This window comes from Lissotriton helveticus, chromosome 9, assembly GCF_964261635.1.
Source record: "Lissotriton helveticus chromosome 9, aLisHel1.1, whole genome shotgun sequence".
Taxonomy (NCBI): Eukaryota; Metazoa; Chordata; class Amphibia; order Caudata; family Salamandridae; genus Lissotriton; species Lissotriton helveticus.
The window spans coordinates 39,159,403-39,186,695 of record NC_136070.1 but is presented as its reverse complement, the minus strand read 5'-3'; the positions used below and the strand labels follow the sequence as shown (position 1 = coordinate 39,186,695).

The window sequence follows — 27,293 nt, the reverse complement described above, 5'->3', positions numbered from 1 at the left end:
GTCCGGCAGAGTTTGCTTACAATAATGCACACTCATCCACAGGGTACTCCCCCTTTTATTTGAACTCTGGAAGACATCCAAACACCTTAGTGGGTAAAGAGACAAGTAAGGTTCCAGCAGTAGAAGTGGTAGTGCAAGAATTACAAAAGGCTTACAAGATAGCTACAAACAATTTAATTCAGGCAAAAAATTCTTATAAGACACAAGCTGACAAAAAGAGATGGGTCAGTCCCATATATGTTCCAGGAGACAAGGTGTGAATTTCAACTCGAAATATGCACCTTAAAGGAAATAGAACATTTCAGCCCAGATTTGTGGGGCATTTTCTTGTAGAGAGAATGGTGAATCCTGTTAGTGTAAAGATTAAACTTCAACCTAGGTCGAGGTAAAGATAATCTTAAACTCCAGACTCAAGAGAGGAAAGTTGTTTTACTTGGTGGACTGGAAAGGGTATGATCCAGAAGAGAGAACTTGGGAACCTGCAAGCCTGGTACATGCCCCAAGGTTGATGAAGGAGTTCCATAGAGCAAAGTCTAGTAAACCAAAAGGGGCAGAGAAGGGGTCCTTTGTGGGAGGTACTGTCAGGATTGAACAAGGCAGGCAGGCATTAAATCAGCACAGACACTATTTCTTAACTCTGCTCCCTTGTGTGATCAATGGTCGGTTGCGTCAAGCTATACCCCTGACCCTGGTAGCCCTTTTCTTGAGATATCTTCTAGGAATTCGACCGCGGAATTCCAAGATGGTCGCCCTCCGACCTAAACGAAGGTTAGCGGTTTACTTTTTTCCCCTCGCGAGCGAGAGAAGCTGCTAAGGCACTCGCTCATGATTTTCACTGGGCACTTCAACGGCCTTTCTGAGGGATGAGGAGCGAGTGATCTGCGCTCTTGCTTTGTGTCAAGATTTGCTTTATTTTGAGGCTTGAAGAACAGAACTCAGGACAGCTAAGTCAAAAAGCACTTGTCCTTTATGCTTATTTTTTCATTGAGCAGTAATTTTGCAGAGAAAACGTTTCTTAGTCACTCAAACTGAATTTTTGAGCAGAATAGAAGTCTAGTGTTTAGACTACTGTATAATATAGGTTTAGGATTAGTATTCACAATAGATAGTTTAGTTTAGTCAGAGGTCATTAGAAAACCAAGGATAAGCAATTGAGTTCAAAGTCAAACACCTTGTTGGAGACAAAAGATATCAGTAAAGAGAAATTATTGGAAAAGAAGAAGATAATAAAAGAAGAAAATAGAATTATATATATATATAATTGTACTTACCATCAGTAGCTCTTGTCCATATACCTGTGAAGCAAGGAAAAGAAGGACATTTGAATACTTGCTGATTTTCTTCTTCAGTCAGAATTTTACAATAAATTCAGTGGATACGTCTAATACCAGTTTCAGGTGTAGCAAGGTAATAAGGGTACAAAAGGAGGTTGGGTCAATCTTAGAGACAGAGTTTACAATGTATTTGTGTTTATAGAGTCCAATGAACAGTGCAGACACCTAAACTGTTAGAATTTAGTGCGAACAAACCTAACCACCTGTAAAATCAAGAGAGCAGCAAACACACTGCGCGAAGCAAGGTAACACAGGGAAGCAGAGGGAAGTTAGTGGGCAGATAGTGAGGAACTGTGTTACATGCTGTTATTTGTTACAGGGATTCAGCAGTAGAAGATTGAGCCCGGCAGAAGAACTCAAAGCAGTGCAGTCTCTCTTTTTCAATCCAACTCCCCATTCCCCTCTCTTCTATTTGTGAGTGTCAAACCTCGCACTTAGAGGAGTTGGGAATAGCGCAATTAGCATCAGCTCCTGTGGAAGCTACACTTTGGAGAAGGTACTTGACAACAGGGGGCAACACTCGCACTGAGCCCATCACATCCCAGCCGTTGCAAACTCTACTAACACAGGACGGGGTAAGCATGTGGTCACTGCAATTTACAATTCTCTTAGACCTGACTCGATGCTTCTGTTGGAACTACTGCACGAATACTGGGCCTCGGCTCTGATGACTAATATTACTGATAAGCAATGGATATAATGCATAAACTACCCTTAAGTCATATCCATGAACGCTAGGCTGAAATGCACACAATTTAATTATCTCCACAATACGTACTTAACACCACATAGGTTGGCACGCATGTATCTTGCTTCCACTGATGTATGCCTCAGATGCCTAACCACATGGTCTGGACATGCCCTCGATTCCGGAAATTTTGGAATGAGGTAGGTGCGGCATTGATGGAAGCAGCAGGTACCCAATAATAGCCCACGGTCCACATTTTTTGCTTGGTATCACGAAGCATAACACCCTACTTAAGAACCTTATTACATTTTTAGACTTGGCATTGGGGTTGGCAAAACGAAGAATAGCTATAGTTTGGAAATCGCAGTCGAGCCCCAGCACTCAATCATGACTTCTAGACCTCGGCAGAGCACTTGTTGCAGAACACGCAACTCAATTATGAAAGTGTCCCGTATACTTTCAGTTTTGTTTTGTTTTGTTTTTAAACTTTATTTTTGATTTTACAACATGGAAAAAAACAATTCCCCCCCCGAACTTGGCATCAATCATCAAGCATGTGTATACAATACAATAACCTCATTATGGCACTATATGGTACAGTGAGTACAGTTCAGGCTGTGTTCATGAGCGACATAATGACCACATCAATAACGTGATATACTGTTTGAGGAACAGGCAATGCACCTACATGAGCGCGGGTCCAACCTCCCCACCCCCTCCCATACTTTCAGGTTAATCCTGTAAAATGGCGGGAGTACCTGTCTGCCATAGAAACTGTAACACAATAAATCCAACTTAAACATAAAACACACTGCACTTTCAGCGCAACATGTCACAACATCGACACACATAAAGTAAACCCTTATTGACTGCATACCTATGCCCAGAACTGGGTGGGATTGTACTGTATACACAACGATGCAGGTTGTAGGATTCCCCCCCGGCGCCACCTAAGCTGGTATATGATTACATACGGCCAGTTTTAAATTTCAAATATAAGGCAGACGAGATTGGATAACTCCGAACAGATAACAGTTTAATTGATGTGTATAGCAAATCTATAGATAATGTCATAAAATATCAATACTGTTTTAAGATTATTGTCTATGTTACCGCTTCGCACCACACCAAAGCTGCTCTTGTAACCGGTATTGTGATATTAAGCATCCCATTATTGAGAAAGTTTACTTGTATAACTTGCTGAAAATCAATAAAGATTATTCAAATTCAAATTCTGTGGTTATTTATGGGTCAGGTATATGGGGAAATTGTGATACAGCACAGATTCAGGTTAGTGAAAATGCATTTTTTGAGAAGACTGCTATCATTTCTCATTAGCGCTCTCACTTATGCCTTTCGCTTGGAGCTGGGGTTAATGTAACAAACGTGCACCTTTAATGTTGTGGCTTTCGATTTGGTCAATATCAAAAACAGTCCTTAATCAGGACGTGATCACTGATGGTCTCCAGCATGTTAATGTATGTGACATTCCATTGTTGAGATATGTAAAGGATCAATTCACCTTGTTAGGGAAACTGGACATTTTTAACAACCCTCATCGTATTACATCCTCAGTCAAAGCAAGTGCTAAAACAGACTCTTCACTTTGTTGATGAAGCGATGAGACGCTCTAGAGTGTAGCAAGAGGAGGGTGGTTGCTCATCAACTTTTAACAACCACAGACTCTGTGGAGCCTTGTTTATATTTTTCACCTCACCAGCACCAAAGGCATTATTGGGTTAAATTTAGATTTAATATAGCCCATCTCTTGGTTTTTGATTCCAAAGATGTCTTTGAAGAATCGTACCTTGTGCTGTATCAATGTGATTCAACCACATTAAATTTTTTGTTTTTTTGCAAGCTTTAATATGTACGAAGGAAATTGTTTTTATTCCCCCTACTTAGGTCCCTTAATATAAGATGCAGGCCAGCTTAATGTTATCTTCAATTGCTGCCGTCAGAGCTTGTTTGTATAATGGTTCATAAAAGTATTGCATTCATAGTAAGACTGTGAAACCTGGTGGGCAAGTAATTTGCAATAAGACAATGTCTTGTTGAATCCATCTGTATACATGCTGCTTTTTATTCTGGGCTTTTATTCAATTTGTTCTAAGTATTTTTAGAGTGTTTAGGGCAAATGAATTGCTTGATGTAACATGGCATTTATTTGTAGACTGCTGATAAAACTATCCTTCCATTAAGCACAAATTCACTTTATGAATTGATGATTAAAGTCTGGTAAAATTATTGCTGTGTATTATTTTATGTGTACTGATGATCTCTGTGTTATGTATTCTGTTATAGTTTTTAAGCCGAATAAAGATTTATTGACTGACTGACTGACATAGTGAGATATTGGCATCATGTGATAGCACACAGGTACTTTATTGCAGATATCGCTTTGTAACATTAACCCCATAATACACACCGCCACCCACTCAGAACCTCCCATTCTTCAGTGAAATGTGTCTTCCGCATTATTCCTTTAAAATGGTAGAAAACAGAACTAGAAAAACATACATAGGCCCTCGTAATGAGTGGCGCGGCAAGTGAGATGGATTCTCCTCAATGATGGAGTTACTGATACGCAGGGTACTGATAAGTCCCAGTATAGAGAATATTACGCCTATTAGAAGTTGGAACCTGAATGTCGTAAACATGATGGAGAACATGGCTGATGCAAAACCCTGTGACCCTTCAATGAGCATCTTTGAATCCAAGGTGCTTGTGATGATTCAGATGAATTGGTATGGAGAAATACATATCCTGCAAATCTAGTGATGTCATGTAACCTCCTTGTTGAGCAGATGTTGGACGTTCTGAGACATTAGTTGAATTTTGTAAATCCACAATCGGTCTTGATTCTGCAGATGTATTCTTTTTTATGAGCAACAAGCAAGAATAGAATCCTAAATTTCTCTGGTAATTCGAGATTACCCATTTTTACATCATTATGAGAATCTCAGCTTGTAACAGACAGAAATGTTGGTGGTGGCCTCTAGGTAGTGGTGTTGGTGATGCTGGTGGTATTGGTGGTGGTTTTAAATGAACTCTAGCTTGTGGCAACGGTATGTAAGATCAATAACCAGCAATCTGATATTTTATCTGCCAATTGTCTGTAAAAGGTTGATATTCTTCCTCCTACATGTATCCCAGGATTTGTTATCAATAATGTCACTGTTGTCAAGGGAAACCCCGGGGAAAATGAACAGGAACCCTCACTTAAGGATGTCATGGAGGCCATTACTGGAGTCAAAACCTCCCTGGACACAGTGGCGATTGACGTTAATCTTATTAGGGCCGAGCTTGGAAAACTTAACGAAAAAGTCAATCAGGTGGAAATCACAACCTCTAGTCTCATCGAAGATGTCTCACAGCTACAGAGGGAGGTCCGTGAGCTCCAGCACCCACACGGACCTTAAGTTGGATGACTATGAGGGTCAGCTTCGGCGCAATAATCTTTGCATCCTGGGAATTCCGGAGAAAGCTGAGGGGCAGTCCTCAGATATGGTTATCGAGGACCTCATCCTTAAACACCTGCAACCCAAGGGCCTTAGTAAGTTCTTCGTTATTGAACGTGCTTACAGGGTCCCGGGCGGCCTGGCGCTCCCCCACGACCCATGCTGGCTCGAGTCATGAACTTTCGCAACAGAGATGTGATTCTCTAGAACTCCAGAGCAGGGCCCTTCGCTACGAGAACGCCGACATTTCCTTCTTTCCGGACTTTACACAAAGAGAGCAGAAACAGAGGCGTTCATTCCTCTCTGTGAAACGCGATCTGAGGGACAGGGGCCTGAAGTATTCGATGCTTTTCCCAGCGCGCCTCTGGGTTGAGGCGGAGGGGAGAGCATGGTTCTACGACCAACCGGAGGCAGTGGTAGAGTGGAATTAAGTATCAAGGTGCAAAGGGTCCTACGGATCGCAACGCCGGGAAACATAAAGATGCTCGACCTCCTTGAGACAAGACTTGGAGCATGGCAGCCTGACGCTGAGTAACGGGAGACGTGGTGGCGGGGTGGGCCAGAGGGGGTGGGGCACGAGTATTTGATTACAGGGGTTGGGGATTGCGTATGGTCTTCTGCTATCCATCTATTAGGGGCGCTACGAGTAATATGGTTAGGGGCAGGGACACGGAGCACACCATTTCTCCCCTCTTTCTTTCTTTGAATTTTTCTGGGGCGACAGGCACTCTGCAAGTTTTCTATGAGCAGTTCAAAGCCCAGAGTGCAGGGCAGCGGGGTGGGGGGTTGTTGGGTTGGGATATTTTGTTTGTTGGTTTGGTGTTATTTTTGTTACATCGGCATGGTATATGACTGCATCCTCAGGAAAATGACAGGTGGGATGACTGCGGAGGGTATTTGGCTTAGTAACTCGCATGACAGATGTGATGGGTGATAAAAATGTTAAAATCTTGAGCTGGAATGTTAATGGGCTAGGGGACAAAATTAAACAAAGTGTTGTTATCCAGTACATTAAGAGGCATGCTCCAGATGTAGTTCTACTCCAGGAAACACACCTGGTTGGGAACCTATGTAAGACGATGCACAGTGGAGGATATAAACATGGTTGCACACTCTGGGTTCACCTAGGGCTCCAGGGGGGTAGGAATTATGACAAGAAACGCATTTCCACTAGCGGTGAATTCCACATGGGCGGATGATCAAGGCAGATACGTGTCTGTGGGAGGATCGGGTTCTTACCCTCATGTCCGTCCATGTCCCTCCAGGCCTGCAGGGCACAACGTTCGCTAACTGGGGCGCGGTCCTGCTCACCATTCCAGAGGGGCTCTTAGTAATGGGGGGTGACTTCAATGCAGTGGTCTCAGGTACATTGGACAGGTACCCCCCGGGAGGTGAGGCCATCGGCGCGGTGGTTGCCTGACTTTCTTGAGGCAATGGGGCTGGTTGATGGATGGAGAGTGTACCATCCAGACCAGATACAACACACCTTTCACTCTGGGGCACAACACAGTCTCTCCCGTTTAGACTATTGTCTAGTTCCTGCCGCACAAGCCACCTATATAAACAAAATTAAACACTTGGCTAGGGGTATTTCCGATCACTCGCCCCTCTGGGTCCATCTGCTAATCAGTCCGGGCACGGTGGGAAGGTTAGCTTTTATTACCCTTGGTATCTGCGCAACCCTACGATCCGTAAAGACCTTATTAAGACCATTGACGAATATTTCTCTGAAAATGTGGCGTCTGTGTCCTCTTCCCAGATCCTATGGGAAGCGTTTAAGACGGTGATTCGTGGACAAGCCCTGTCTCTAATATCTGGCTCCAAAAGAGATAAACAGAAGGAAATGCTTGAGCTCAAGGCTGATATTTACAGGCTAGAAAGCGACCTGGAGTCTGGGGTGACGCCGGAGAAGCTCCATCTGCTGAACCTAAAGCAGCATGACTATAGAACCTTAGTCTCCAATAGGGCCAAGGCCCTCAGTAGGGAACAACAGGGCAGACTTTACGATCTGGGAGATAAAGCTGGGAAGCTCATAGCATGGCTAGACAGAAAGGAATGGGGGAGCCGGCTGGTCCCGGAGCTTGTAGTAGAGGGTGGCATCTCAATTACGGAACCTCAGGACATAGTCGATAGGTTTGCTGGTCATTTTCAAACAGTTTACACTTCAGTGAATCCCCACACGGAAACACTCTCATAATTTATTACGGGATTTTAAACTCCCCTTTCTCTTATTGGAGGATTGAGACTTTATGGACAGCCCTCTTTCGACCGACGAGATTGCCCTAGCGATCCGCTCTTTAAATTCCGGGAAAGCACTGGGCCCCAACGGACTTCCCATTGAACTTTACAAACTTGCCCCCCTATCTGAAATCCATGTTTGAAGAATCTAGGGAGGTTAGAATGCTCCCCCAGGAGCAGAGGATAGCTACCATTGTCACTATCCAGGAATGTGGGCGGAGCCGGAGCCGGGCGGTCATAATCCGTCTCGGCTCCCGGCTCCAGCGCTGCTCGGGAGCCTAATTTGGCGGGTCCTCGGTGGCCCAGGGGCTGTTTCCAGCACGCCTCCGAAGCGGAAGGTGCAGGGCACCTGCAGGGCTACTCCGATCGCCCCTGGTGCCGCTGAAACGGCTAGATCTGCGAGGAGACGCAAGGAGAGGACGGCCGCGGGCAAAATGGCGACCGGAGCCCTGACGAGAGCGCCGATGACTTCAACCCTCTGTGGGAGGTACGCTTAACGGGCGAAATTTAAGTGACGCAGGGGCTGCCTCTAGTTGAGGATAATCTCGGGGGCCTCTATAGCGGCAAGACAACGGGGGCGGCCCCCGTCACAATCTGCCTTCCCACGCCTGCCTGACCTTAAAATGGCGGACGGGTGTGACACGCAACTATCGGTCGGCGCCACTACTTGACCATCTGGTCCCCGCGCTTACTGCCTCTCCCATAACAAAAGCTGCATCTGTTGCCACGATATGGCGGTGCGGCGGAGTCGCTGTAAGCGACGCCGCAAGCTCTCTCTGTGTCGCATGCCTGCGAGGGTGAGCCCTCTTCAAGGATCCTTGGCGGTGACTTGTGCGGAGTGCTCTGCTTCTCCCCCTCGCTTGCACCCCAGCGTCACACCATGCCCCAACAAGCCCCAGCTTTGTACCGGCCAGCCTGACTCAACAATGGTGGCGGTTGAGGAACCAGCCAGCGAGATGTGCGAGGCGAGAGTGGCGACAAACGTGGTGTCAGCGAGGAGACTACCACACTGATGTCACACTGCTACCACGATCTACCTGACATTTGCAGTGCCTTAATGTGAGGTGCCCACCCGAAGACAACAACCCACCATGCCATGGCGCCTGTGGTCTTTCTTCTCATCTCCCACCTGGGCAACTTGCTGCTGGTGGGTGACGGGCAGCCGTACCACACCACCACCTTCTCTCCTGGACTTCTTTACTTTTTTGTTTTGTCCTGGCCGACTTTTTGCTGCTGATTTCGGACACTTTTCTATGGACTCTGACCCTCCATCCTTGCCCTCGTCCTCTAACCCTTTTCCCGTTGATGATCCTCAAATGTTTCTGCTTTGCCTTTTCCCCATACCCTTGCATCCCTCCCACCTTCCCTCTGTGCTGTGACTGCATCCCCCCTCCGACCCCACTTATGGAACTCTGCTTTTCAGTATATAGAGATAACTCTAATCACTAGTATATGCAGTAGACCTTTGTACCATCTACCATTCCTATGTGACTCTTAGAGTATATTCATTTGTATCCCTTCCCTATGTATATAGAGATAACTCTAATCACTGGTATATGTAGTAGACCTTTGTACTCTCTACCATTCCTATGTGACTCTTAGAGTATATCCATTTGTATCCCTTCCCTATGTATATAGAGATAACTCTAATCACGAGTATATGCAGTAGACCTTTGTACTATCTACCATTCCTATGTGACTCTTAGAGTATATCCATTTGTATCTCCTTGTGTGACTTTACATCTTGTACAATTGCAATTGTTTTCTGTTTGTATCCTTCATGTAACGCATGTAATCCGAAGTCCTTATGTTTTTCAACTGGTCCTTATGTAAAGCGCTCTGACACCTTCGGGTAAAGTTCGCGCTATATAAAATCCCAAAAATAAATAAATAAAATAAATAAATCCATAAGGAAGGGAAGACTAATACAAACTGTGCCTTATATCGGCCCATCTCTCTTTTAAATGCAGAACCTAATATATTAGCCACACTGCTAGCTAACTAGCTGGTGAAAGTGATCAGTGGCCTAGTACATCTGGATCAATCTGGTTTTATGCCCCATAGAAATACGGCCCTCAAACTGCGCAGTGTCCACGGGGTGGTGGATAGAGCCCACACCCTTCGAGAACCGGCTGTGATTGTGTCACTAGACACAACCATGGCCTTTGATACAATTGAGTGGCTCTATTTATGGACAGTCTTAGCGAAGTTAGGATTTGGTCCGGAATATATTCACTGGGTGCGTCTTTTATATTCCGAACCACTGGCTCAAGTGGTAGTAAACAACAAAGTATTGGCCACTTTTTCGCTTAGTCGGGGAACTCGACAGGGTTGCCCACTATCCTCCCTTCTTTTCTCCTTGGCCTTGGAACTCTTTGCTGCTTGAATCCGTTGGGATCCGATGATAAGGGGGCTGCAGTGGTCCCCCAGATGGGAGGACCACATAACTTTATACGCAGACGACACATTACTTTATTTGGCCTCCCCTAAAAAATCTCTTACAATAGTACTAGACATCCTTACAATCTTTGGCAGATTCTCTTGACTCTCCATCAACTGGGGAAAACCCCTACTATTTGTACTGCGTGGTGATCCCCCTGTCCCACCTCGGGACTGTCAAATACAGATCAACACGTCCGGATTTCTGGGAATTTTTATCTCACTTGCCCAAAATCTTCTTCCCCCTCTTCGAAGACTCAAAAGCGACATTGCTAGCTGGAAGACACTTCCTATCTCACTTCTGGGCAGGGCCGCCCTATTCAAAATGATGGCCTTACCACAATTCCTCTATGCCCTACAAAACACCATTGATCTGGTTGCAGCTCATTACTTTAGGTTGATCGAGGGCCTGCAGAAGGACCTATTGTGAGATGGTAGACCTCGAATTACCCTTAATAAACTAACGCTAAACTGGTACAACGGAGACATTAGCCTCCCGGATATCAAGAAATACTATTGGGCATCTAAACTGGCGGCCATTAATCATTGTACATATGGTCGTGCGGATGATCCGGGCTAAGCTATGGACAGGTGGCTCTTGCCGGGAGGCACCTACGTCAGAGCCTTGTATTCCCGAGCTAACAGATTTGTGTTAACGGGCCCCACGAAACATTCTGTTCAAATTTGGCATAATGCCACCAACTCACTTGGTTGGAGACATAAATTGACTGTGGTCACCCCTCTTTGGGACTCGGAGCAGTTGGGCGATCTATGGAAAACGAAGGGTTTCGATAGGTGGGATCTGATCGGTATCTCAGCTATCAAGGATATCTGGGGAAAGGAAGGGATGAAGTCCTTCAGTACGCTTCAGAGTGAATATTAGCTTGCAAATACTGAGTACTTTCGCTATGCTCAGGTCTCACACTCACTCCAATCATTGCTGCCTAAGGGTTCCAATCCACCGGAGGCCTCTCCTCTGGAAGACAGAATTCTAGATGGTCGCCTGTCCGACAAAACAATCTCATTAATATACAAAAAGTTAATCAATCACATGGCAGACCCTCTACAGACATTGCTGGATAAGTGGACACAGGATGGGATAGAATTAGATGACGAGGATTGGCAAGTGGCAATATCCTCCCCTAAAGAGGTGGCTATTCCGGCATGCTTGCGATTGGTACAGCTTAAAAGCCTTCAAAGGGTCTATATCACTGGGCCCCGGTTGGAACACATGGAGTGGTCTGACACAGGCGAATGTAAAAGGGGTTATGGCCTCACGGGAACATTCATGCACACCATCTGGGAATGCACACATATTAGCTCCTACTGGCTCCAAATCCACGCCACAATCAATGAGGTGTTATATGTTTCTCTCTGTCCGGAGGCACGACGATGTATTCTAAATATTTGGGAGCCCACAGACCTGAAAACTTCCCAGATGCAATGGGTCACACTGGGGTTCATGATGGCCAAACGAAACATCGCTCAACTGTGAGGGGCAGCACATCCGCCTAACCTAGATGCCTGGGAGAATGACCTTGATTGGGGTATGTTTAGAGAAAAAACTGTTTATCTGGCAAGGGGGTGTCCTAGAAAGTGTCCCGTAACTGGAGTCCATGGAATGCATATAGAGGGGAGATTTGTATACCGCCTCGAAGTGTTGAACATGATGACCCCGTATCCCCATGATATTCCTCTCTATGATGAAGTCAATGTATCCATTCACTCATACGTACTGTAATGTGTAATCTGTGCAACCATCCGCACTGTATTGTATTGCCAATGTGTGTTTCAATAAAAAGATTTATAAAAAAAAAATAATGTCAGTGTTTTCTTGAATGCTTACTTCCTTGAGACTGGTTTGTAGATCTTCTTCAAGAGGCCTTCTTCTTAAAAGATGCTGGTGGCTGCAGTCTATATTGTTGTGTGTAGCCTTGATGGTACGGCTGTTCCGTTGGTTGATATTTTCTAAGGTTGGTAACCTCCTTTAAAAGACAATTGCCACCTTCTTCGTGCTCGATGAAATTGCTATGGATTCTTGTGGCTGAGGCAGCTGTTTCTCCTTGCTTCAGTTGTTTATCGCCAGGAAGTAACTCAAAGTATAGCCCAATCTCTGACTACGTCTAGTAGTCATATCTAGCAAGAAGTGACAGTGCATTGGTTGCACTGATTGATGCGGCTGCTATAGCTGAAAAACATTTGCCAATGTTGTCTAGCCATCTTCTTTCTTTGTCAGGTGGTGCAGAGCATGGAGATGTTGCATTCCTTGATCCCCATTGGGCTGCTTACATTCATCATTGAATCTGCACGCGGATGACCAAGGAGACAAGCTGGGGTATTGTAGAGTACTTTATATTTTTTGGCCACTCTAGTATTTACCGCAGCCACTGTGACTGGCTCTTCATAATCTTTAGACCCTCAGAACAAATGTGTTCAATGACTGGAATTATTTTAATTGATTTTCTTGAAGGCTCTTTAAAGTCATATAAAAAGCAGCCATTCTCTTTTGCTCGTATTGGCAAATCAAATCTTTTTTAATGTCTCTCAGTGTGTTATAACCTCCGATATCATCCGGATGTGAATACACTTCTGTTGGCGTATTATCTCCTGGAATAGGAGCTATATAGTCATCCTATTCTGGGCCAGTGGTACAAAGTGCTTCTCTTGGTTGTCAACTGTATGAGTGTCAAATGCAATTGGTGGATTATAATGGGTTGCCAAATGTGAAAGTGATACTAAGGGCTTTAATGTAACAGCCTTGAAGTAGAATGCATGGAGGGCCATGGAGTTGAAGGTCTCATTTGAGTTCTTGACTGAGGTGAAGCTTGCCTCAAATATTGAATATGATGGTCAGTAAAACATTCCAGAAAACATTTGTGTAGTAGTCCATAAGCATGAGCAGTAAGTCTCTGACCAGAACTATAGGGACTTGTATAATAGGGTCCAGTGATATTTGTGAAACCTGTGTATATGGGTCATAAGTTATAATCATATTGCCAAGGGACAGCCTGATCATCCTGGAAGGACTGGTAAGATCTTCTGAAGTCTGGGTCTTGTGAATGAGTAAGGTCAGCTAAACAAGGTTCTTCCACTTAATCATATTCGTCCTCATCTGGGTCCTGATGTTTGACCATTAGTTGTGTTTGGCTATATGTAGGCCAAATAAAACATTGTCATTATCCTGTAGCTCTTCATCAGAACATTCAATATCGAAAAGCTTGCCAGGCAGGTATGGAGAGACCGTGCTAGATGACATCTGTGTCCACTTTAGCATTGAAGTACCTTATTTAAAGGTGAGAGAGGCCTGGTGTGTTTTTTTAGGGGGTTGGACCATCGTCAACAGTACCTTCATGGTTGTTCATGTTGGGATGAACATAGTACAAACTGCCACTAAAGTCGACGGTATCTTCAACAATGTCGTTGTTGATGTCCTTTACATTGTCATTGTGGATGTTGTGGACTTCATAGTTGTAATTGATAATATGTTTTTGCTGACAGTATTGATGGTGTCGTTGAAAACTGCTTTGCCAATGGTGTCATCAATGACGATGAGGATTTCTCCGATCACGCTGGTGTCTCCATCACTGATAAGGATTTCTTCGTAGTTGGTGTGTTCGTCAACAATGACTTCATCAGTGGTAATGCTGATGCTAGTTTTGTCCATGATGAAGAAATTGTCTTGGATTTGGAAGCTGACCCTTCAGAGGGTTTCTTTAGGGTAGATGGTTGAGTGGCTTAGAATAGATTATTTCTGACAGTACTCCAACATCAGAAGATATTTCACTGTGTCTCTTTCTTGGAGGTTTCTGTCTTCTTTCTTGGAGATTCCTATGAAGTTGAGGATCTTGAGTAAAAGAAAGGTCCTGAAGTGAGTTCAAAAGAAGGATTTTCGATGTTATGCAAATTACCTGATGATTTTGAGGTACTCTCATATTCTTCATGTTAGACATGTCAGCCTTAGAGTGGTCTTCCTCCAAACCTTTTGCCTTCTTCCCTCCTGCTTTGCTGAATTAGTTTTTGTTGAACCTTACCACTTATAAACAGTGCTATAGTGCTTGTGCTCACTCATTAAAACATGGTAAAATTGGCCTACAACTTATTGGCATATTTAATTTACTTATAAGTTCCTAGTAGAATGAAATGCTGGAGACCCGGGGCTCATAAATTAAATGGTACTAATGGGCGAACAGCACTTATCGTGCCACATCCTTTATTAGCTTCTTAAACATGTCCCAAGCCTGCCATTGCAGCCTGTAAGCAGTTTTAAACTGCCAATTCGACTTGTCAAACTAACCACTTTGTCATGCCTGATAGTCCCTTTTTAATACATATAAGTAACCTCAAAGGTAGGCCTTAAACAGCCCATAGGCCAGGGTGCGTTGAATTTAAAAGGTTGGAGATGTACTTCTATGTTTTACATGTCCTGGTAGTGAACAAACCACAAACTTGTTTTTCATTCCAGTAAGCACTTCCTCTTCAGTAGGATAACACTGTGTTACCTTATTGCATGTCATAAGTGAAATGCTAACTTTTGTTCGAGAGCTGGTAGAAATGCCATGTTTGGTGTCTGGTAAACTGTAATTTAAAATACTCTTTAATGGTAAAGTCAGAATTTAAATCACAGTTCTGAAAATGCCCCTTTTAGAAAGTTGGCAATTTCTTGCCTTAACAATTTGATGCCTACAGCCTGTTTCCTGGGTCACATGACTAGGGGCCAGATGTAGGACACCAAATACCGGTCGGTAACGGCCGATTTCGGCCGTTACCAACCGGTATTTGGTGTTTGGTGTTTGACATGTAGGGGGCCTTAGATTTACAGAATCGGTATATTTACCGATTCAGTAAATTTACAGATTCTGTAAAATACCGAATCTGTAAATTTACCGAATCGGTAAATCCAGATGTAGGTGGCACTTCAAACAGTGCCACAGGCCATTACCGATTCGTTATTTACCATGTAATACTATTGCATGGTAAATAACGAATTCCTGTGTACATGCACATCTGTGCATGTACACCTGTGCCATGTGGCACACATACATGCCCTAAGGGCATGTATGTGTGTCACATGGCACACAAGCCAAAATCAGGGGTGCAACAGGGTGTCAAAGTGACACCCTGTTCCCCTTGCAAAACCAGTAATTTTACTGAATCTGTATTTACCGATTCGGTAATTGACATTGATTCCTATGGGCCAGTAGGCCCATAGGAATCAATGGCAAATACCGAATCTGTAAATACCGATTCGGTAATTACCGAATCATACAGATTCGGTAAAAATTACCGAATTTTTACCTACAACTGATTTACTGAATCTAGAATACCGAATCGGTAAAATTCTGTATTCTAGAGTCGGTAAATCAGATTTACCTACATCTGGCCCTATATGTAGTAGGTACTTGGCCTTTGTGTATTCCTACCAGTCAACCAAACAATAGAGGGACTAGGTGTTGCCAGGATGGCCCATCTCAGGCAGCATGTGTGGGCAGGGCTGTGCACAGCCCCACTTGCGCTTCAAAGACTGTGCCTCAGTGCACACACAAAGAACTTCACATTGACTTATTGGATCTGCAGACGGACTGGGACCAGGGCAGAAAAGCAGGAAATTCCAGACATGTCTGTGGGGGGAAAACCCCAGACATTTTTTCCACTCCAAAGGGGAAACCAGGTATTAAAATGCAGCTCTCAGAACAACTGTTCAAGTCACTTCTGGACCAGCAGAAGGACTCTCAGCGGGCACTCTCAGAGGACTGCCCTGCTTCCTATGGCCTACTGTGTACTTTAATGGACTGCCCTGCTGCACCAAGAGGACTACCTTGTACCCTCAGAGACTGACGGCTTTCCTGCTAACCCAAACCCAAACCATGGGACTTCTGCCAAAAATTATTCCGGCAACTATGAGGAAACTGGGTCCCACCTGCTCATTGATCCTCCTAAGGTGCATCGCCGGTCGGCCTGACTTCGCAGCAGCTCCTGTTGCATTCTTCTCTGCAGCAGCAAATCCTGTTGAGCAACTCCTCTTCGGTATCCAGCCTTGTGGAGTGCTCATCGGCTACAGCCTGCAGGTTCATTCTGCGGGAGAATTTTGACTTCCATAAAAAGAGACTACGGCCCTGATTACAATGTCGGTCAGAGTTGCCCACAGCATAAGCTCCCATTGAGAAATGGGAGTTTGTAAATATCCCTGCTTCTTGGGGTGCCTGCCACACAGTGCAGCGATTTTCTGGGGGGGCACCACAGCCTTTCCATGTCGGGAAGCCCAACATGGAAGTATCTCATAAACCAACATCATAATCCAGACAGCAGAAACACCGTCCTTAATCGATTATGTGGAGCTTCCGACCGCCCATTGGAAGGTGTCGGTTGGACCCTCGAACTGCTGCCTCTGACTGCACGCATCCTAAAGTGGTTGGAGCAGCAGGAGATGCAGTTTGGATCGCAACCGACAAGCTGTTGGTTGCGTTCTGAACCGCATCTTAATGAGGCCCTAAATCCAAACGTAGAAATCTTCACCGAAACTTCATCCAGCGGCTCCCTGGGAATGACAGTTCCTCCACGAACACCACCAACTACCTTACCCCGCTGAACTGTACCTTATCAGATATTTTTCTTATACAGTTTTCTCTAAGTCAGAAGGTAAGGGGAGACCAGGCCAAAACCACTTCTTGTATCTGAACCTGTGCTCCATCGCAGTCAGACAAAACGTTCTACTGTGCCCCACTTTTTTTTGACTAGGGGACTGATTTATGAGAGCCCTGCGTCACTATTGCCCCAAGTGAAGTGGTCTTGCATTTCGATTTATGATGCCATGCAAAGCCACCTTGCGTGGCTTTGAGTAACCTTATAAATCATGAGTAAGGCGATGCAGTGGAAATTGCTGCATCGCCTTAGTCTGCCCCAGGTGGTGTTCCATAGGCATTGCAGTGGGTTTTTCCATGCAACACCTACAGAATTTGATGCTCCCCCCGATTTACAAGTGATGTACACCTAGGAAAGCACCAAATCCGTATGCATCCCAAGGTGAAGCACAATGAGGAGAAATGTGTTCATTTCTTCTCGTTCTTGTTCGGCCCATCTCTCTGCTCCCCTCCCCGGCCAAGGTCATCGAGAAAACCGTCAACAGACAGCTAACTTGATACCTCGAAGAAAACAGAATCCTGGACTCTTCCCAGTAAGGGTTCCGCAGCAACCACAGCACCGAGACTGCCCTCATCGCCGCCACCGACGACATCAGGACCCTGCTGGACAACGGCGAGACCGCAGCACTTATTCTCCTAGACCTCTCTGCCGCCTTCGACACCGTCTGCCACCGCACACTACGAGCACTCCTCCACACCGCAGGGATCTGAGACAAGGCTCTGGATTGGACAACCTCCTTCCTCTCCGGCAGAAGCCAGAGCGTCCGTCTCCCCCATTCCGTTCCAAAGCCTCCGAGATCATTGGCGGCGTACCCCAGGGATCCTCCCTCAGCCCAACGCTGTTCAACATTTACATGGCCCCGCTCGCACACGTAGCCCAACAGCACAACCTCAACATAATCTCCTATGCTGACGCCACTCAGCTGATCCTCTCCCTCACCAAGGACCCCATCACCGCCAAAGCCAACCTCCACGAAGGAATGAAGGCCATCGCCGACTGGATGAAGACCAACCATCTGAAGCTGATCTTGGACAAGACCGAGGTCCTCATCCTCGGCTTCAACCCTTCAGCCTGGGATGACTCCTGGCGGCCGACAGCACTGGGGGTAGCCCCGACACCCACCGACCACGCACGCAACCTGGGAATCATCCTCAACTCAACGCTCTCAATGACCAAGCAAGTCAACGCCGTCTCCTCCTCCTGCTTTAACACCCTCCGTATGCTCCTCAAGATCTACAGATGGATATAAGAAAGACAGTCACCCAGGCCCTCGTCAGCAGCAGACTCGACTACGGAAATACCCTCTACGCCGGAGCCCCGACCAAGCTCATCAAACAACTACAACGCATCCAAAATGCCTCGGCAACACTGATCCTCAAAGTACCACGCCACGGCCACATCACCCCCCACCTGAGAAACTTGCACTGGCTCCCCGTCAACAAGAGGATATCATTCAAGCTCCTCACCCACGCACACCAAGCACTCCACAAGACTGGCCCAGCCTACCTCAACAGACGTCTCTCCTTCTACATCCCCAACCGCCAGCTACGCTCCGCTGACCTCTCACTCGCCACCATCACGCGCATCCAAAGAACAACCACCGGTGGGAGATCCTTCCCCCACCTGGCCACCAAGACATGGAACACCCTCCCACTGAGCCTACGACAGACCCAAGACCTGCTGACCTTCAGGAGGATACTCAAGACCTGGCTGTTTGATCAGTAGTGGCCCCACACCCCCAGCGCCTTGAGGCCCTTGCGGGTATGTAGTGCGCTTTACAAATGATTGATTGATTGATGATTGATTGGTTCTTTCCTCTTTCTATGTGTGCTGCATTATGCAGCACACATAGAAATAACAAAAAGTCGCTTAGGATTCTTTTTCTGCAGGAAGGGCCCCCTCTCTGTACAAAAACAATCCTGCATGCAACTGAGGCACCTTTGCACCATGGTGCAAGGGTGCCTACTTTGGCACTAGGCTGCTGAAAAGGTGCCAGCGCAGGGAGAAAGGACATGAATGCACTGTACAGTCCAGTCCTGCCCTTTCATTTTGAAGTAGGGTAGCGTAGCAAGGGGTCTTGCTGTGCTGTCCTATGCCAAAATCTCAATAATAAAACCCTAGATGTCTACTGATGGGATGATCTTTAGGCGCTATTTTACACTTTAAAAATGTATATCCCTGGTTCTGCTGATTGGATTTTTGTAATTTTAGTGTCAAATAGTTTATTCAAATGTACTCTTATTTTTTTAGATTAGTGTGAGATATTTTTGTGTTGTGTTTTCACTTTTTTACTGTCTACGTGCTGCATAAATACTTTACTTATTGCCTCCAAGTTAAGCCCACTGGCGTAACGAAAAGTGAGGAGGCCTTCCTGCACGGTACTTAGAGGGGCCCCCTCCGGGCTCAATCAGGAGCTCTCCCGGCCAGAGTTTAGTGCCGAGGGGGCCCCCTGGAGCTAGGGGTCCCCCGCACGCGTGGGCTGCAGGGGCCTGTGTTACGCCCCTGGTTAAGCCTGACTGCTTTTGTATCAGACTACCCAGGTTAATTTAGTTACTTCTTGAGGTTCACCCTGAGAAGGATTGCAGTTGCTGCTTGAATAGGGATTCACCACCCTTAACCAACAACCCAATTTCTCACACTTCCTGTAATGTATATGGTTTCTCCAGATTTGATCTTCTGAAACAATAAAAGAAGTCCACCCTGACAACCTTTGTGGAAAAAGTATGGTACATCTTATAGTTTTTTGCCTCATGTTCAGTGTATAAGCATTACATGCAGGTCTTGAGGGGGTCTTCTGAATAAAGGGGGTCATTATGATGGTGGAAGACCTGCCACTGCCAGCCTTGCAGTGGCGGGCCTTCCACCATCGGACCGCGATTTTCCCCTGCCACATTGCTATGGCGGGGGAATCCAGACTGCGACCATGGCGGATGCAAAGACCATCCGCCACAGAACCGCCACAGGCAATTGCTCCGATTGCCTGGCGGAGGGGTATGCATCCATAAAATGGTGGCGTGTCTAGCAGGCACCTTCCGCCAAATTAGGATGCTGGTTTCAGCCAGCCTTTCCATGCTGGGTAAACCGCCATTGAAAGGCTAGTGGGGATTGGTTTTGGGGGCCCATTGCGGGCCCCCCTTGTGTCTGGGGGTGGTGTTTGTGCACTGGGAGTACCCATGGTACCCCTCTACATTTCACTGCACCAAGTGGTAGGCACATTGTGGTGCCTGCCACGTAGTGCAGTGAAATGCACAACATGCATTTTTACATTAACATTTTACTTTAACATTGCGGCGGGTGCTGCTGACTGCAGCACCCGCCGCAATGTTAAAGTGCGGTCGCATTCTAATTGGGTGTGCGGGACCACTGCATGCATGGCGTGCAGTCCGGATTACTACCACGATGGTGGGCGGACTCAGGTCCGCCCGCCATCGTAATGACCCCCTTAGTCTTTTCCTGCCATAAAAGATCTACATGGTCTAAAAAATCTTTAAAGCAAGATTCAGCCAATGGAGATCAAAAAGAATGGACTTTCCCTCAGAAGTTCAGAAAAAAGTCAGAAAGAATTTCTACTTATCTGACTGACTGACCAGATCCCAAATGGACTCCCTTCACACATGATGTCGTCGGTTTCGGCTAGTCACATGACTGTATCACTAACCAATAGACACACGAGCACAAACCGAATTTTGAAAGGCACGGAGAACGCCGGTTTTGTTTGAATGCTTCGGGAACTGATCGAGTCTGAAGAGTAGAACAGGACTCTCAAGGTTAGTTGTAACGTAATTTGGGATGGAGGAGTTTCGTTATATAGACACGTTCATAGCAGTGTTTCTATGAAGTGTTGATATATCTCTTAATTATTATTTTTTCGCAGCTTGTCAGTTTGCTACAGCAGACGGCATGTAAGTGTTTTTTGCGAGTTTTTCGACCTACGCATTGTTTTCTTTGAACCTTGAGGGATATAAGGACCTAAGGTGACCCGGTAAAAATCACTAACGCACTAACACCCGACACACCACTAGTGTTGACATTTGAACCATGGATCAACTCACTGGCTTTCACAGACACCTGACACTGTTAATATTTATTTATAAGAAACAGTATACATTATGTGTTTATGTTTATTCTAGTACTGTTCCCTGATGAAGGGCGTACCATATGCCCGAAATGCATTGGATTGGATTTTGCTTCAGTAATGCCGATGTAAAGATGTCTATAATTTGAATGAAATTTCGAAGTCCAAGAAGAATTGGAATAAAAACGTTATAAGTCATAATATGACCCAGTGTGGAATCCTCATTTTTCAATAGAGGAATTTGAGTGTGCCTATAGGGATGCGACTAACGCACTGTTAGAAGCACATCCTTGAACCATGTCAAAGTTGTCTGCCTATGTTTAAAATTGCATTGATCTCTATGTACACTGGGGGATTCCCAGCTCGACAACGGGGATGATTCAAGCATGTGAATCCATGAAAGAGCAAATATTGGAGAACCACTGTCCTTTTCAGTTCAAAGATAAGTTTATTAGAATAAAGAATAACATTATTGTACAAAATGTAAGAACAAAGAAAGTAAAAGAGTTACATACAATGTGTCAGTTGGAAGAGATAAGCGCAAAGTGCGTAAAACAATCAATCAAATATATCATATATACAAGATAACGATCGCCAAAGTTACATTGGTTCTGTAGAGAGTTATAATATATAATGGAATATAAATATAGACTATATATTAACAATATGAAGGAAGTCATGGAGTTTTAGTAACTTCTTGTTGTAGAGGAGTAGAGAGCACAGAGCACCTAGCATTAGTATCAAGGAATAGTGTAACTGGTGCCCACAAATGTAAACGTTTGGAAGCCATTTGTATCGGGTACACAAATGTCGTGTCTAGCCTATGATGATAGCAAACAGCATACCACCATGCTTGATATGAGAGTTTAGTGAAATCTTTCCAATTCTTAGTTATTTGTTGGAAGGCCACTGCTAGTAACAGGTCAATTATTTTTACGTTGATGTCACAATCTTCCCAAATAGGAGACAAGCTACCTAAAAAGACATGTGAAACTGAGAAGAGATGACTGGATTGAAAAATCGAATTAAGTTGTGACCATACCCTTTCCCAAAAAACCCGGACAAACTTGCATGTAAAAAGCAAATGAAATAAGTCAGAATGTGGTAGTGAACAAGACCAGCAATTATCAGAAAAATTGGAATGTCTTGCATTGACGGTGAATGGAGATAATAGGAGCCTATTGTAAATGAAGAATAGTGTCCATGTAGTGTTTGCGGCCCTAGAAGACTTCCTGAGTTTAAGCCATATTCTATCCCAGAAGTCCACAGGCCAGGAAACCTCAAGCTCTTTCTCCCAATATAATTCTACCTTAGTTTTGTCTCTTGGAATAAGAGAGCTATGTAAAAGTTTATATATGTTGGAAGCTCTGGATCAATGAATCAGGAGGATTCGCAGTTTATCCGTATGATCAGATTCAGGGGGGAGGTTATGCTGGAATGCTGTGTGCTGTAGCCGAGCAGATTGGATTGCTTGTGTTAGGAGAAAATATTTGGGGCGGAAAGTTGAAGGGAAACCAAAAACGGTGCTGGCGTGTGCAAAGGATATATTTACATCTTGACTATATAATTGGTTCACCCAAATCAACCCTCGTTGTCTCCAAGATTGCCAAAATAAAGGCTTAATATTTATTAAAATGTATATGTTGTACCATATAGGAAAATTTAGAAAGGATGTCAAGGGGGCCAGTGGAATAATCTTGGAAGTATGTTTAAATATGGGAGTGGAAACAGATTGCGGCTTGCGTGTGATATTCTTGGAATGAGAAGGGGAAAATAAAAGATCGCTCAAGTGTAGTCCAAAGAGAACAATTTATGGAAGGATCCAAGAGCCAACACGATTATTGATTTAGTATGAAGGACTTATGGTAGATAGGAAATTCAGGGAAATTTGCCCCACCCTCCGATTTTGGGCGAATCAATTTTTGGATGAACATACGTGATTTTTTGTTCCCCCATAGAAAAGAAGACAAGATGGAATTGAGTTTTTTAAAATACTTGAGAGGAATCGACAGTGGGATATTAGAAATTGTATATTGGACTATGGGAGAAAGCATCATTTTTATAGTCTCGAAACGTCCCCACCAGGACAAATATAGAGGATGCGATTTTGTTGTTAAAGAGGATAATCTCTGTATGCAATTGTCCATGCAACGTGATACTGTTCCTGAAATGGATGAAGTAAAGTGTAGTCCTAAGTATTTAATGAATTGGGCACTCCATGCGATACCCGAAATAGTAAAGTCAGCCTTAAAAGTATATTTTGTTAAGGGTAATATCTCACATTTGTCTTTATTCAATTTATATCCAGATACATACGTAAAAGAGTCTACCTCTTCTAAAAAAGCAGGGAGAGAGACTTGAGGCTGCGAAAGAAATAAAATCACATCATCAGCATAAGCTGCCATTTTAATACTGGTCTCCTTAAAAGTGAAGCCGTGAATGTTGCTGTTTTGACGAATCCTCAGCAAAAAAGGTTCTAAGGCGAGGTTAAAAAGAAATGGAGAGAGTGGGCATCCTTGTCTAACTTTCCTACCAAGGTTAAAATAGGAGGAGATACCACAATTCTCTGTTACAGCTGCTCTAGGATTAGAATACAAATAGAGATTAAAGCAATCATTTTTGGACCAAAGCCAAACCACTGAAGTGTACGAAAAAGATAGGGCCATTCGACTCTGTCGAATGTTTTTTCTGCATCCAAGGCTATGGCTGCCAAGGGATGAGAAATATGTGAGACTTTGGAGAGAATATCAAAAAATAAACGAGTGTTGTCTGTAATGAGCCTTCCCTTAACAAAGCCGGATTGCTCTGTTTCCAGCAAATCAGGCATCTGAGATTCTAAACGTAATGCTAGAGCTTTTGAAAAGATCTTATAGTCTATGTTGACCAGGGAGATAGGTCGATAATTTTTACAGTGTTGAGGGTCTTTACCATCCTTAGGTATGAGACAAATAAGAGCATCGGAAAAAGAGCCAGTAGACTCTCCAGATTGCAAAAAGGTATGTATAAGGGTGTGCAATTTGGGAATCAGTAGATGTGCAAAATGAATAAAGAATTCTACAGTGAAGCCATCTGAGCCAGGGGCCTTATCTTTTTTGAGTATTTTTAAAGCAGTCTGAAGTTCTTTCTGCGTAAGGTCTGAATCTAAAAGGGTCAAATCTGGGCGTGTATCAGGGGAGCGAAGTATTTTAGAGAGAAATTGAGAGATAGAATGGTCAGAAGTAAGGGTCTCAGATGTATATAGTGATTTATAGAAGTGAAGAAATTCATTCAAGATCTCTTTGTCTTTAAATTTCAGTGAATTATATGTGCCAAAAATAGAATCTATATTGAATCACAGGGGCATGATCTGATATTAGTATGGAACCAATATCCGCCGCAGTTAGTGATTGAGAAATGTTATGAGACACAAAGATATAGGGGCAGATTTATGAGGCACTTGCGCCACGTTTACGCCGCTGTTGCGTCACGCAAGGTGGCGTAAACGTGGCGCATCCCTACGAACGATTTACAACGTGACGCATCTAGGCAGATGCGTCACGTTGTAAAGCCCTGCGCCGCTTGTGGGCGTTCCGGCGCAGGGTGGGCGTTCCGGGGCAGGTGCGCCTCGCAAAAGTGGCTGAGTGAAATCTATAAGATTTCACTCAGTCACTTTCAGGCCAATGCTGCGTGAAAAGCCTGCGCCTGCTTGAAGCAGGCGTAGGTCTTGACGCAGCATTGTGGAGATGGGGCACCCCCGAGCCTTGCTGGAGCTGCGTCGCGCTTGCGACGCAACTCCAGCAATGCGTCACCTTTACGGCACAGATGCGTCACGCATCTGTGCTGTTTTTGCCCCATGGTGCGCCGCATCATAAATGCGGCGCACCATGGGTGGCAGAGCTGTGGCGCACTGTGGCGCATGTTAACTGGCGCATCCCTGGGGATGCGCCAGTTAACATAAATCTGCCCCATAGTCTAGGCGGGGCTGAGCATGATGAGCTGGTGAGTAAAAGGAATATTCTCTCAAGGTGGGTTTGCAGAGTCTCCAAGCATCTATGAGTTTGTGTTGTTTTATAGTTTGTGTAAATAGTTTATGAGATTTATGAGGTTCAAAGGGAGATGATGAGTTCCGATCTAAAAAAAGGGTCCAAAATTTCTTTGCAGTCTCCTGCAAGAATAAAGTTGTGATCGTAATATTGCGTGATTTGTTGGGCCAGGGAAACCCAGAAAGAGGGATCACCAACTGTGGGTGCGTAAATATTCAATAAAGAGACTGGAACATTATCCACTACAAATTTAACCAACACCCATCTACCTATTTGGTCTGTACAATGTGATAGTACCTTAACTGAAAGGGATTTGCGAAAAAGAATAAGGACTCCATTGCGTTTGCCATCACCCGGGGAGAAGAAAACATCACCCACCCAACCTCTTTTAAATTTTGCAGATTCTTCATCTGTCAAATGAGATTCTTGTATACATGCAATGTCCGCTCCCAATTTAGCCAAATGGGTCAAAACTCTCTGTCATTTAATAGGTGAATGTAAACCTCTGAAATTCCACGAAATAATTTTTAAAGGCATAGATTAGAACTGAGAATATACGAAAAATTCTGATGAAAACAACATCTTGAGCTATATAAGCTATACTTGACAACAAACCAACTGTACATAAACTGAAATATTTGAAATAGAAAAACAAAGTAAGAATAAGAAGAAAAGGGAATACAGCAAATAAACAACCTTTGAAGAGGAGAAGAAAGATGTGGAGAAAAGAGAAGCAATGAGAAAAATATAGATTGAGATAAAGCAGTCAGAAGAAAAGAAGGACAGAAAGAGAGAAAAGTGGTACAAAAAAGAGACAGGGATCAAGAAAATATCACAGAGGGCTGGAAAAGAGACTCTTAAAATTAACTTCGTGCCACAAAGGAGCACCCTCAAAAGTATATAATGACCAATCCAGGTAGTTATTTGAGAAAAACACACATAATCAATATAACATGCATTGCTTAGGTAATCACCATTGAAACACCATAGGGAGGAAATGTAGAAAGCATAATCTCTTCTCATTAAAAAATGAAATATGCTAGAATAAAAGTTCAGTCAAAATTTCGAGGAACACACATCTTCTATGGTGAAGTGTGAAACTGTTTACTTCAAAAATGTCCAAAAGCACTGATAAGAGGCACAAATTAAAAGAGCATGTGAAGAGAGATGCTCTGTTGTTCAGCACTCAACTCCCATAATATTAGATGACAAGGCAGCACACTAAGGAGGAGCGTCGTAGCGTTGGAGCATAAAATGACTGGCGGATGCTCAGCCGGGCTGTGCTGTACTTCGCTTGCGAATTGAGAGCGTTTACATATCACTTAACGTTGTGGAAGTACCTGAGGTAGCATGGGGGAACATCAGAATCGACCTCTGACAGGAAGCGAGCTGCTAGGAGAAAACTCCGTCAGCGGCCGAAGAAACCACAAAATGGCAGACGCAAACTCATCGGAGCTGCGCTGCGATTCACTCACGAACCGCTTTGCCGGCAGACGTCGAAAAGCTGCAAAAACGGACTCCCTCAGCTCCAGATATACTTGCACAGCATATCCTCTGTCTTACATGTGCTGCGTGTATAAAAACACCACGTTCGCTCCGCTTTCACTCCCGTCGCCCCAGGAGAGTCACGGAGGAGCCGTCATTTCCTTTGGGCGCTAGCCACGCCCCCCCTGTATAAAAACACCGCGTTCGCTCCGCTTTCACTCCCGTCGCCCCAGGATAGTCACGGAGGAGCCACCATTTCCTTTGGGTGCTAGCCACGCCCCCCCAAGAATCACTGTCCTGATCATAAACTAACTCCCTTGTCCTTATCCCTCCTAGACTCAAATGTCAAAAGACCCAATCCCGTGCATTCTCTGGCAACGCTCCTACAATTTGGAACTCTCTCACCAAAGATCTTCGCTGCAACCCCTCTTACTAATTTTCTACTGTTGTAAGTAGAATAATCTAATTTGAGAAAAATCAAGTATATGTCAATGGAATATTGTTCTTGAAGAAAAGGGATTATGGAAACAATTTTATTTTTTGACAAACAAAGGTGTCCCTACAACCGTTTTTTGTTGAATCAATTGAACAAGCATCACTGGGGTAACCGCCAGGGTTACATTAGGACTACCCATGTTTATCAAGCTTATACACAAGTTTCATTTTGCTTCAGGTCACAATTAAGCCTCTCAGGTCAAGCTCAATTGTCAGGGCTCTGCTATAATGTGCTTAGATACCCACATAGATCTGTAGATAGCACTTTTACATCCACCATTCCACTATAAGCTTGGATGTTTTTGCTAAAGAAGGAACCAATAAAAAAACACAGTGAAATATTAAGATATCAAACAAGATTGATGCCTACCAATTGGACAATAATGTCGATGCCCTCTCTTTTCCAACAAGTCTATC

General features: G+C 44.5%; 1 protein-coding gene across 4 annotated transcripts in view; it reads right to left on the bottom strand.

Annotated features, from left to right (window-relative positions):
- Window positions 1-27,293, bottom strand: part of LOC144782607 (uncharacterized) — a 913,515-nt gene that overhangs the window by 79,655 nt on the left and 806,567 nt on the right. For all 4 annotated transcript variants that reach the window (XM_078661973.1, XM_078661972.1, XM_078661971.1 and 1 more), the window contains one exon: window positions 1,272-1,295. In XM_078661973.1, the coding sequence (XP_078518099.1) occupies window positions 1,272-1,295 (24 nt within the window). The remainder of the gene's footprint in view (window positions 1-1,271; window positions 1,296-27,293) is intronic.